Source organism: Xiphophorus couchianus, chromosome 6 (assembly GCF_001444195.1).
Source record: "Xiphophorus couchianus chromosome 6, X_couchianus-1.0, whole genome shotgun sequence".
Taxonomy (NCBI): domain Eukaryota; kingdom Metazoa; phylum Chordata; class Actinopteri; order Cyprinodontiformes; family Poeciliidae; genus Xiphophorus; species Xiphophorus couchianus.
Genome location: NC_040233.1, coordinates 23218113 through 23232184, shown reverse-complemented (window position 1 = coordinate 23232184; position 14072 = coordinate 23218113). Strand labels below are relative to the sequence as shown.

Genomic DNA, 14072 nt, shown 5'->3' with positions numbered 1-14072 from the left:
TATAAATATACAGTACAGACCAAAGGTTTGGACACACCTTTTAATTCAATGAGTTTCCTTTATTTTCATGACTATTGACATTGTAGATTCACACTGAAGGCATCAAAACTATGAATAACACATGTGGAAATATGCACTAAACAAAAAAGTGTAAAACAACTGAAAATACCCCTTATATTCTAGTTTCTTCAAAGTAGCAACCTTTTGCTGTGATTACTGCTTTGCACACACTCTGCATTTTCTTGATGAGCTTCAAGAGGTAGTCACCTGAAATGGTTTTCACTTCATAGGTCAACCTGCCCTGTCAGGTTAATAAGTGGGATTTCTTGCCTTATAAATAGTCATGAAAATAAAGAAAACCCATTGAAATAGAAGGTATGTCCAAACTTTTGGTCTGTACTGTATATACATATAATATACGAGTCACATGATCAATAACTAGATGTTACAACTGGTGGAAATCTCGAAAAAGAAGACGACAAGAAGTCGTTGGAGGATGTTGGCGCGGCATGTTTTTAACAACTTATCGTGTGATAAAACTTATTCACGTGTGATTTAATTGCATTTCTCATGTAATAGAAATTGCAAAATTGTGGGGGGGTTTTACATTAGCAGAATATTGACAAAATTGTGCTCATATTTGTAATGGAATGGTATTTTCTGATAATTTAGTTGAGTAAGTCTTTATTTGAAGGGGTGTGAATAAGACTGACACGACATGAACATGAAGGATTTGTCATGAAGCGTTATTTGGTAAATAATGACACTTTTGATGCAAAGTTCCACTAAAAGGCCATTAAAAGTGTAAACTTTGCATTATCTGGTCAGTAATGACCCTTTTAATGCAAAGTTAGAATTTGCATAAAAAGATAATTAAAAGTGTCATTATTTACCAAATGATGCTTCATTGTAGCCGTCGTAAACATCCATAAAGCCTCCTTTATGTTCATGACGGTTGTTATGTTTATGACACTGTCATGTCAGTCTTATGCACAGCCCTTCAAATAAAGTGATACCTTTAGTTGCAATGGTAGGAATCAGAGTAACGCTCATGTCAATGTCAATTTATTTATAAAGCACTTTAAAAACGGCTATAAACTGCATCGAAATGCTGTACTGTACTCTTAAAATCACAGATTAAAAACATCTAAGAATAAAACACAATAAATGAAACAAACAGGGCAGGTAGATTACAATACTACTTATGTAAATGCGAAAGAATAAAAGTGAGTTTTAAGGAGCGATTTGAAGTGTTCAAGACTATGGGCAGATCTAATGTTGAAGAGTAAAATGGAAATACTTTTCTGATCAAAAATATCTGGTGCAGCCATTTCTGTTCGCTTCCAAACAAATGTCCATGTGAGGAATGAATTGTGCAATGCAACGTTCTGTTGGGTAACTTTTAAAAACGACACCAACACAAAACAGAGGGACCTCCAACAATCACTAAATCCTGCTATTTGGGAACATTAAGCCTTCTCATGCAACCACAGTACTGAATTACTCACATGGAATATTGTCTAACTTAATGTAAACATCATAGATTTAAAAAAAAAAAAGAATCATCTGAAGTCCAAATCCAGCTGCATGGAGGATTCAACCAGCCCAAAATGCTGCACAATATAACAACAGTTTGCGGTTTTGTGGTGCATTCAAGTGCATCTCAGATTATTCAAATATGAAAAAAGTCCAGTTACGCAAGCTTTTTTTTTTTCTTTCAGATGTCTGCACAGTCTTATAAACAATTACTAAACAACAATATTGAACATTTTCAAGTGCGTTTAGTCACATGTAATCCATATTTTATCAATCCAATAGTTTAATCTCTCACCTTATCCTTTACTAATAAAAAATAATCAAACCAAATCTTTAGCCAGTTTTATAGTGTTGACCTTTTTTTGTTTGTCACAGACAGACCAATGTACCAAACCATTTAAACTACTTTAGTTTCAGACTATGGCACATAAAATGTACATTAAATACCCACGAGTTTGTCTTCATTTCGCTTTGTCACAACTCACTTGTATAATTCTGGATGGTCAAAGAAAACACCAGAGGGCTTGTTTCCGTCCTACGGATGCCTGATTAAAAATTTATATAATATTCACATCTCCTTTATCCAATAACTGATTTTATTAAAAAAATAAACTGCTATTTTTCCATTTTGATTTATGCCTCTCTTTTTTGCTGTCATTTAGGAATCATTTATAAAGTTAGGTTGTTTTTTTCACTTTTCTGGTGTCTTCAGACCTGGATTACAAAATGTCAATAATTCACCCACAAAAGGAGACGTTACAGGGAGGCTGGCTGTTTTACACTGAACTCTTCGCACTGGTTCCCCGTTCAGGTTGTAGTTTAATTTTAAACCAGCTGATTAATTTCAAGGCTCTCTGGGGGACAGACCCTCTTAGTGGGATCTCAGCTGCCAGGTTTCTGGGATGAATCGTAAATCATTCCTGCTCTCATCGTGCCTTAGACTTACTGGCCCAACACTGCAGAACCGGTCCCAGTCATAATATAGCAACTTTCCCCCGTGATTTTAACTAAAGGCCAGAGAAGTAATTTATTTTACACCATATTTGTTTCTGTTTTTGTTAAAAATCTATCCTGTCCGAAAAGCAACACATTACTGTAGAAGTACCAAGAACCTTCCTGCAATACCTTTGCCAGACCAGTAGGAGGCAGGACTGGGAGATGTGGCTTAAAACTGTAAAAAAAAAATTCAATTTTAACAGATTTTCTCCCCTCACTTTCTTTTCTAAAAACATTAATTATTAATATATTATAAATATTTTCTGGAAGTTTATTTCAGTCGAGGGAGCATTAGGTCCAGGCTACACAAATTTTAGGTTAATTTTACAAGAATACAGTGATAATATTAGAAGAATAAAGGTGCAATTTTACCAGAAAAAAGTCTTAAAATATTAGAAAAACAGTTTGTTTTTTGTAGAAGAATATTATTTTCTCATAAAACTGCATTTAATTTTATTCGATTTTATTCTGATAATATTAAGAATTTATTCTCTTATTATTTAGATTTTTTTTTTTGTCATATGACTTTATTCATATACCAGTACAACTGTATTATTATTATGACTTCATTCAAAAAAAAAAAAAAAACATAATGGAAACCCAAGGGATGCATTGGTGAAAAAAAATCTATTTTTCAACTAATTTAATCTTCAAAAACAAATAAAATGGATTTATCACCCAGTCCCAGAATGAGGTAATTTTATATTAGCATAAAAATACAACAATGTAATATTCTTTAATTTTTAGCTAATTTTAGCAAATTGCCATTCTTTCACTATTTTTTAAAACTATGACAGTCAATGCAGTTTTTGCAATTTCAAGAAAATCGTGTTCAATAACTTCCTGAGTGTGCACACTCCTATGTTGCTGTTTGTCAAGCAAAAACATCAATATTTTTAATGAAAAGCTGCAGGTCATTTTCAAAGATAATGCCTGCTGTCTTTCAGGTATTTAAAACAAAGAGAATGGATGTAGTTTATATCTTCATCCTCTGAAATCCTGCCTGAGATGAGCTCTTTATTATCTGAAACATGGTGACCTGACTGCACCACATTTCTGAATGATATCAACCCCTGCAGCTGCTCTCTGCTTCACTTCGGTGAAGTGTTCAGCTCACAGTCAGATTATAGCCATCATGCATGAACAGAGCCTCTTCCAAGCTGTTAACAGCTTCACACATGAGTTTTCTCTCTGCAGATCTGCACTCCAGACCTGGTGGTTTTCCTGGCCTGCACCAACAGCCGCCTGAAGGAGCGGCTGCAGAAAAGGGCGGAGCAGCAGGGGCGACCCGACGACAACCCGAAGGCCATCGACCGTCGCCTGACCAACTTCAAGCAGAACACCATTCCTCTGGTCAAATACTTCCAGGAGAGAGGCCTGATCGTCACGGTGAGGCTGCGGTTTACTTCATCTCTGGATTTAAACTAATAAAACGGGAAAGATGAGCAAATAAATAGGGCTGAAACTAACGATTATTTTAGGAATTGATAATTCTAGCAACTATTCCGATGATTAATCATTTATTCTTATTAATCTATTATCCCAACAATTAACTAAACAATTGATTATTTAGACAATTAATCGATTGTTCCTATGATTAATCGATTATTCCAACTATTAATCCGGGGGAATAATTGGCATGTTCTAAAGATTTTTCATTTAACCTCAAGCTTTTTTTATACAATATTATAAAAAAACCTTGTCTTGAATGACATTAGAAATGTCATTCAAGTCCTTTTTTAGATGAGAAAATAAACATTTTATTGCCCAAAATGCAATAACATTTCATTATTTTAGTGAATTTGATCTGGATGAAGCTTAAAATATTGACAGATACAGGTGCCTTTATCTTAAAAGCAAAATGGATGTTTATTTTATATAGTTTTGGCTTAATTACTACCTCAGCTAGAAATGTTCTGAAAACGAACATCTATCTTTTTACTAACTAAACTTGGAAACTTTAATACGACGCATGAAATGCATGTTTTAATGTGAACAAATTGTGTCCGTGACCTCAACAGTGGCGACTCAGTCAATCTAAAATCTATATTTTTGAGTTTAATTCACAATGAATCAGTTATTTCAGACAAATTCTACCTCCAAGAAGCTGATAATGACGCCAGTAATGAATCAGCCTTGGTAGAATATAAATGTCTGTATCTCATCTTCAGGCAAATTTAGACTCATTTGACGCCAATCTGATAAAAACGTCATCGACATTAGAGGAACAGCCTGAGCATAAATGCCAGCTGGAAATAAGAAATTAATTTAATTGTTTATCAGATATGCGACTGTTTGTAGAATAGGTCAGCATTGTCATCCTGCATGAGGAGAAGGGTGACACTTACAGATCGCTATATTTTGGTAGCATAACAAAAAACATTACTTACACACGACAAGATAAATAACAGAAGGGACGCGTGAGAAGGTCGCCTGGGCTGGACGCCTCTGGGATCCCCGTCGCCGTTCGAGGTTTGGTGCAGAAGCACATCGACCAAATCTCAATCTGCGCCTGCTGGGCGCAAATAGGAGAAGTTAGCTTGTGCAACACTGAGGCGCGTCCTGTGGTGGGAGTCTCATCGATCTGTCTGCGTCTCAGGGCGGCCTCCTTTCCCTCCATACTCCAAGAATACCGAACAACTCCTCCAACTCAAACAGATTCAGTTTGCATGGTCGAGTTTGAAAAGTTCATCACAATCTACAGTGGATAACACATTAATGTTGATTTCTGTCTGCAACAACTAAAAATCTGAAATTTGTTTGACACAATGAAGTCTAAATATTTTTGTTCTGTTGGTGATAACAAATGTTCTCAATGGTTAAGTGTATCGTAGACACACAAGTGTAGCTCATTCTGGTTATGCTAAGGTAATAGCTCAGATTTTTTTTTTAAAAATGGGGGTCATGTGGTGCAGGAATAGGTTGTCAATATCTTGTCTGCAGCGCATAGTTGACTGAATTCATACAACATATCAATACGAGTTCAACACATTCTGGTGACTAAACTGTGCAGACTAAATTGTCTGCACAGTAATACAACCAGGATATACTGTATATATATGTCAGAGAGATACAAAAGAGAAAAAAAATGATATATTGACATTTTAAAAACAACACTGTGTTTGAAATACCTATTTAAATTAGTAAAGATACACGTCAAAAACAACAAACGTTTAAATCAAGCTCTTCCTAGCTGAAAAAAAAGAAAATAAAAGATACATATTACTATGTAAAACGAGGGATGAAGCTCTTATTTGTCAAAAATGTCAGGTGGAAAAGTTTGCATATAACCATAACCCTAATAAAAAATGTTAACTAAATAATATCTCCAACTGAAAACTGAAGTCATTCGTGAAAAATAGGTACAAGAAAAGTGCACATCTTTGGAACCAACAAAATAACTTGATAGGAATAAAAACAATACTTTTACGCCTTGCTAAATTAAATGTAAGCAAGAGTCAATGAAGAGGCAGAAAGAAAAAATCCCAATTCTCATAAAAACTGTTTTGTTTGTGTGTTTGGAAGAAATGGCTTGGAAATGATGGATAGATATCATTTCCAACCCATGTTATCTCTCTGTTGTGAAAGGATAGTTTTTCATTTATGTTAGTTTCAAAGAATTCACTTTGAAACCAACATAAATTAGACAATTTCTTCTTCAAATCTACAGAAAGTCTTTTGTTTCTTCATTGCTTTTTCATATTTCTATTCTTCCAGCCTCTTGTGAACTCACTTTGTTTCCATCAACCTGCTCCGGTACAATATCCATGTTTGTCATGAAGCCATTTCCTTCACCTGTACGGCATTTCTCTGGACTTTGGTTTTAGTATTCAGGAAAAGTTGTATTTGCTTCTTGAGATTCCTGCTATGTGTGCAGAGAACACAGGGCTGGAAATACCTGTGTGACCCAGGAGAAAAAACTTTAAGATGTCACAGGATGTGAGATTTAGATAACTGGATGTGTTGGTGTTTGCACTGAGTCTCACATTTTCAGATTATCATAAAATCGTGGAACCTGAATGGAGGCATGTGGCGACACAGGCGTGATGATGAAAATTGTTATTCAAGCAGCAAAGAAGTTGAAGTCAGACAAAAACAACGAGATTCTTGCTGTTTTTCTCTTGCTGTTATATTTACACCGGGTGAGGATCGAGAGGGGCTCTTAGCAGGTGGCACAATTAACACAGTAAGGAGCAGGTGTGAGGAGAGAGCAACTAATTAGGACAAACCACAGGTCAGAGTGGGGAAATAAGAAATCAGAACAAAAACATAAAACTCAACATTAAAAACCTACAAACCCTAATTAAAACTTAAAGTTTAATTTGTATAGCGCCAATTCACAACAAATATTGTCATTTTACAAGAAAGTCATTTCAATTCAGACAGACAATCCATCTAGTTATCAAACGTCAAGTTCAGTTCATAGTTCAAATTAGTTTAATCCGTTTTTGATCTAAGTCATAAAAAATCATGGCGCCAGCGATCATCGTCTATCAGCCATCAATGGAGACGTTAGTGTTTGATTCAGGCGTTGGAGCAACAAACCTCTTATACTTCAGAGCGGCTACATGAAGCTGCGTTTGGGGAAATTGTAGTCAGTGATTTTACAGAAGAACTATGGATTTGACGTGTTCGAATTACAACTTTTTATGAGCCAGCTGCACATTGTGCAAAAAGAACAAAAATAAACCATCATCCTCCAACCACTTCCTGTCGTCTTCTTTGTCATTTCCGTCAGAAGTAACAGCTGGTTGTTGATCATGTGACTCGTTTGATGCAAATAAAAAGTGTTTCCATTGCAGTTTTGTGAAATACTATTTCAATATGGCTGAAAAACCACGTCACGTTTCCACTAAGCGAATTTGTTTTTGCAGTTTTGATTTCTTCAGTTTTATGGTCAATGGAAACAGAGCAAAAGAATTGCAACATTCATTTCTCCTGGACTTGGTGACAGTAGATAATTGTTTGCGTTTTGTCAATTTTTGTAGCAATTCCTCAGACTGAGCATGCATGTAGCAACAGTGGAGAGAAAAACCTCCCCTGTAACAGGAAGAAAGCTCCAGCAGAACCAGAACCTGCACAGATTGTGCAAAAAAGAAACAGAGACCCTGATCCTGCAGTACTTTAAATGCAGACGTTTTGTGATAAACATGTCTGTAATCCGAGCTCCATAAATCAAACATTTTGAAACCTTACCAAAGCCTAATGTCAATCGTTTAAAGGTAAAAGCAGAGATTATTTTTTTACTATTATAATTATATTTCATGTTATAAACAATACTTCAGGAATAAATAACTGTTATTTGCAGCAGGCTTTTTTGTAAACATGCAAGAGTCACTTTGTAAATTTGCAACTAATAAATTTTGACTCAAGACTTCAGAATCCAAAAGAAATAGTTTCTCATTTTAGCACATATAATTTTTTTAGAAGTTAAACTGAAGTGGGAAATAATTTTCTGCTTCACATCTCTCCAAATCCTTTGTGCAGTTGCCAACGGAGTCTGCCTAATTAAGACACTAAATAATTTATTCTGCAAGGTTGCATCTCTTTAATAATGAAACATTCTTCTTAATCTGTCCCATAAAAAAAATTACCTCTCACAAATTACTCACCGTTTTATCTCTTTTATTCTTGCAATTGTTCCAGGCAATATGAGTTATATACATATCATTTACGCTTCAGAATTTCTACAATTCATTAAATACAAAATCTATAAAGGAAAAGTAAATCCTTTAAAGCTTGTTAAAACATAAGAATCCTGTCCAGGTAATGAAACAGTTCTCATTCTTTCTAACAATAATAAAATATGTGACAGGCTCAAATAGTAAAAGTTGCTTCATTTAGTGGTTAAATTACTAAATGGTTTATATTCTTTGACATGTTGGCTAGTTTTTTGTGATGTTTTTGAGTATTTAGTGAAGTTTGAATCAACCTTGATAAAAAGAAAATCAATTTAGTGTCAAAAGAATTCTGATAAACCTTTTAGCAACAAAACATGAATTAAAAACTGTTGTTTTCCCCAAGGCTACAACACAAACAACTTCTTAATTCACTTTAAACTTCATCTTTCTGTGAAGTCGATGTGTGTTACCATTCACACACTAACTTCGCAGACCATTCACGTAAATCATTTGTGATACAGTAAACATAAAGACACACTGAAAGTTTAAACTGTAACTGTTTGTTAAGGCAACATTCGAAACTGACTCGTGTAGTAAGCGAGAAGGAGGCATAAAAACAGCAGAGAAGAAATAAAAGTACTACCACCTTGTTCTCAAGAAAAACTGGGAAATAAAATATTAAATGGAGAATGAAGCCACAGCGACTGAATCTGCTTTGTGTCGTCAGACGTTTTCATTTCAGTGAAACGTCTGGTTTAAATATCCAACGCAGAACTTTAAAGGCAACTATTGCATGTTTTGATTTTTACCGCTGTATGCACTGTACAATGGCTGCTGGAGAAGACAATTGTTATGTTGTTGACTTACTATTCAGAAACAACCTGCTGTTGGTTGTGCAGGAGGCTTTGCTTCTGCTTTTCAAATATGTACCGTTGTATAATTCCGCATCTTTTTTCAGCCATTTTCAGATGCGACTGTAAACACTGAAATGAGGTCGTGGCCAGCAGCAGATTATATGGATTTAAAGTGAAAAGACGCCCTAAAACGGCTCAACGTGAAACGAGCTCAAAATAGGCAGAACTGCTCAGAGTAAAATTTCATCATCTAAGAATGATTGTATGAAAAGAAAATGTAATAAACTTGTTTTATGTAACTCATAGACCCATCTTAACCTCTCCAAGGAAGCATAACAGGTAAATTTAAAGATCCTGGTCTTTGTAGGACAAAAACAAAATGTCCGCCATGCTGAACTGGAGCATCTAGTGGGCTGTCCAGACAGATCCTCAACCCAAAATAAACCTTTTTCTGAAGCCAACTGCAACACCATAACCATAATGTGGTATCTAGTAGAGTAAAACACATCTTCATCACAGACTTTGAAAGGGAGGAGAACCAACCAAACTGGAAGAACTTTTAATTTTATAACGAGGGGGGAAAAAATCTGGACTGTCCTGAGATCTTCCAATGTCACTCAGATAAAACATGTCTAATCTATTCCTTTTGGGGGGGTTTGGGTTCCTAGTTTCAAATATTTGATCAGTTGATGGGCAGCTTGTTTTACCTTAAAAGTCCTTTTCAATAAGTTTCCTTCTTCTTCTTTTCTCCCAAATTCTGTATTTCTATAGAAACACCTGGAATAAACCCAATTTCCTCTCCTTTTACAGCCGTAAATGAAAGCACGTCTGCAGTCCTCGCTCTGTGACTTGAACGTTTTGAGGCCTTATCGATGGCATGAACCTGCTGTAAATTGCTGTTGCCACTTTCTGTCAGGCGAGCGTGGAACAAACAGCATCACTCGTCTTCGCTCTCAGAGTCTGTCTGGTTCATCAAATCTTCCCTGCAATCACTTCGTTTTACGCCTCAGAAAACAAAAGGCTGTCAGAAACAGAAGCGCTCTTAAAGTAATAATAGTAATAATTACGTTCGGCGTTATCTGTGAGGTTGTTCAAAATCCGAAGTGAAGCCTTCTCTTCCAAATATACATCTGTACTTCTGAAAACTCTGAAAAATGGATTCACTTTTTGGTCAAAGAAATGGTTTGTCTCTTAATTATTTTTAGCTTTTCAGCTCCTGAACAACTTGGTTTTCGATTTATTTTACTTTAAATTAAATCATAAGGAAACAGTCTTCCAGTTTGTTGATTTAAATCTTCCTTTGTCTTCGACCCAATAAAACTGTTCAAATTTTACCAATAATCCCTCAAATTTTAAGGCCAAAGCCATGACAGTTGCTATATAAACAATAAAGAAATCTCAAAATATTATGTGTTGGATTAACAGCTCAACCTTATCTTTACTTATTAATAAAACATGATTGATTGATTGATTGATTGATTGATTGATTGACTGATTGATGCTGAGCTTATTTCAGTGAGACTTAAGACAGGAGAAATCTTTTTTTGTTCAATTCAAAATTATGAGAAAAAAAAGTGAATTCTGAACAAAGTCAGATTTCACAGATTAAAGTCAGAATTCTCAGTTTAAAGTCAGATTTCACAGATTACAGTCAGAATTCTCAGATTAAAGTCAGAATTCTCAGATTACAGTCAGATTTCACAGATTACAGTCAGAATTCTCAGATTAAAGTCAAAATTATGAGGAAAAAGTATGTATTTTGAGAAAAGTCAGAATTCACAGATTAAAATCTGAATATATGGATTAAATCCGGATTGACAGATTAAAGTCAGAATTCTCAGATTAAATTCAGGATTCAGAGGGAAAAAGAGTCTGATTGTTTTCCCAGTGGCCCTAATCCTCCTCTGTATCGTAATAACCAGAGGATATAATTGGAAAAATCTCAGCTGTGAGTCCTAATGGCTCCTAAACTCATGCATGAACTAATGTGTGAGTCTAAATTGTTCTGCCCAGTGGAGGCCTTCGTTATTAGAGTAGCTTGTTTTATTTAAATGTCAGATCTGGTGTGTGGAGCTTCGACTTCTCTTATAAACACTGGATGTAAATCACTGCTGGATTAAAACAAGTCAATTAATTGTTCGTCTTTTTTCCATTTAAAACAACATGGACAACAGTGTTTGAAATATTCTGTTTTCACAAAGTTTCCCACCTCAAACGTTACATTTAAGCAGCTGGGGGGTTTTGTTGTTGTTTTTTTTACCAACAATAGTTGCTCACACAAGCATCTACTGATCTCTGAAGGCACCAACTGCAAATTGCAGAGAGTGGAGGTAATTGTTTGTTGAGGCCAGGATTGAAGCCGTCGTGTCATTCTAGGAAATCTGGCTGAGCTAATTAAATATTCCCCGAGTGAGCTCAGCGCTTCCCTGCCTGCACGACGTCAGAATCCAGGCAGATGTAAACAAACACAGGAGGCATTTCTGGGGCGTTTTCAGATGTCTGTGAAGCATTTAATTATGAAATCCTGTTCTGGAGATAAACTAACAATATCATTCAATCGTTAAATCCATTTCTAAATATCCTAAACAAACGTTTGAGTCAAATATAAATCCTTGACAGATTCTCATTTATATATAACTTCAACTCTTTGAGAACCTCCCAAAAAGTAAAAATAGCTGTATGATCAAACAGATTGCACTGAAAGAACAGAAATAGCTTTACAGTACAGAAGGAGATGCTGCTTAAAGCTCGGTGTGAAATACTCGACTGTTTTCTTCAAATCTTCTTGTTTCGAGATGTTTGCGATTACAAATGTTAATCTGAACTATGTGTAAAAGTAAAATATTATAATGCTGACCTTTTATTTGCTAATAATAGATTTTTAATAAGCTTAAAGATGCTACAGTACTCTTTAAAACAGGTACAATATATTTGCATCAATATCAGTATAGTTCAATATTAGTTATTTTTTTAACACATAGGCATCAGTCTGATGAGTAAAACTGGGCTGGTATTGACAGCCCGTCACCTAGCAACCCAAGTGGAGCTCCAGCACATTTGATCAGTTAGTTTTACTGATCAAATGTAAAACTACATCTGAAGTTTATATGCAGTACAATGGCTGCTGGAAAAGACAAGTGTTTTGTCGTCGTCTAACTATTCAGAAACTACTTGCTGGTTTTTATTGGCTGTGCACGAGGCTCTACTTCTGCTTTTCAAAGATGCACGGTTGTATAATTGTGCATCTGTTTGCAGCCATTTTAACATGCGAGTATAAACATTGAGTTAGGGGATGTGGCCAGGAGATTATTTGGATTTAAAGAAACAAGATGCCCTAAAACAGCTCAAAATAGGCCGAACTAAAATCTTATCTAAAAATTATGTTGTGCAAAAAAAGTAATGAACACGTTTTTTGTAGCTCATAGACCTTAGCTAACCTGTTTAAGGAAGCATAATAGGTCACATTTAAATCTTTACTTTCTTTGTATTCATCTTCAAAAATGTCTGGGAGTTTTTATGCATTTGGTTATTTAGGTATTTTTAAAAGTTTAAACTATGCTCAGCCTAATTTTGTTCTATATAGTCTGAAAAATATTAATGATTAAACGGTTTAATAAACAAAGAATTCACAGCTAATGAAAATGATGCACCTCAGGGAACATTTTCACCTATTCCTGCTCTGTTCTCACAATCAGGCATTTACACATTAAAATGAAAGAAAACATTTAAAAAACCTCTAAGTTGAATGATGTTTGACTCTGGTGTATATTTGCGTGGATTGGCCTTTTTGAGGGTGATGGTTGTGGCTGTGAAGGGAAGCGCGGCGAGTTGTTCTCCGGTGGCACAGACCTGTCTGAGTAACGCTCAGCCTGATCCCCTCTCCTCCTCCTCTGCAGGTAGACTCCAGGGAGTCTCCCACGCATCTCACACTTAGATGCAGGCTCTCATCCTTTGGTGGGGGGGGGGGGTTGTTGTTACCATGGTGACCTCCAGAGGAAGCTTGTCATCTGTAAAGCTCTATCCATTTTGTACATTTCTGCTGACTCTCACTGTCACCACTTACTTTAAGTTTGCAGCCAGTTTCTCTCCTGACGAAGATTCAGCAGGAAGTTCAGTATTAGTTCAAGTCAGTAGGTGACAGGACTGGTCCTTTTGTTGTTTTATAACTGCCATTAATATTTTTTTTTTGTTGTTGATTGTTTCAAGTTTATATTATTTTTAATGGAACATTATGTATTAAGTAACATTTACAAGCATATACGTGATTATAGCTAAATGGCTAATTTCCATCTTTAGTCCCATCGGCAGGCTGATGTATATGATGTTTAACAATAATAAGAAGAAGAAAAAGCAGCCTCAAACTACTGCACAAAAAACTCTTCATAATGCAGAAAAGCGGGTAGACAGTTCTTTGCAATTTGTAGTTTATAATCGTTCAATTATTTTCACTTTAAGTTAAGTTGAATAGTCAGCTTAACTTCGCTAAAATGTACAGTTAAGCTACGCTAAGCTAAACAGGGTAATTTTGACTAGAAAAGGAAGTAATTAAAACAGTTGTTTGTAATTTGTAGTTTATAATAGTTCAGTAATTTTCATTTTAAGTTGATAACTTGAATAGAGTTAGCGTTACGGCACTAAAAATACAGTTGTATAAAACTAAGCCATGCTAAAAAAGGCTAATTGTGAATATACTAATAGTGTTGTATACAATTAAGCCACGCTAAGATAAACACTTAAATTGTGAGTAGAAAAGGGAGTCAATGTTTGCAATTTTTAGTCTATAATGGTTGAATAATTTTCACTTTAAGTTGATAGTTCAATAGAGTTAGCTTAACAGTGCTAAAAATAGTGTTATGCTAATTTAGCAGGCTAATTGTGAGTTGAAAGGGAAATAATTAAACAGCTGTTTGCCATTTGTAGTATATCATGGTCAAATAATTTCCATTTTAAGTTGATAAGTAGTAGAAGAGTTAGCTTAACGGCGCTAAAAATACAGTTGTACAGTATATGATTAAGCTATGCTAAGCTAAACAGGCTAATTGTGAGTAAATGATCCTGTTCTCTA

The 14072-nt window shown here is 35.2% G+C and overlaps 1 protein-coding gene across 1 annotated transcript in view; it reads left to right on the top strand.

Annotated features, from left to right (window-relative positions):
- The window catches only part of ak5 (adenylate kinase 5), a 98582-nt gene that overhangs the window by 37887 nt on the left and 46623 nt on the right, over window positions 1-14072 (top strand). Inside the window, exon 6 of the mRNA XM_028020858.1 lies at window positions 3730-3921. Within this exon, the coding sequence (XP_027876659.1) occupies window positions 3730-3921 (192 nt within the window). The remainder of the gene's footprint in view (window positions 1-3729; window positions 3922-14072) is intronic.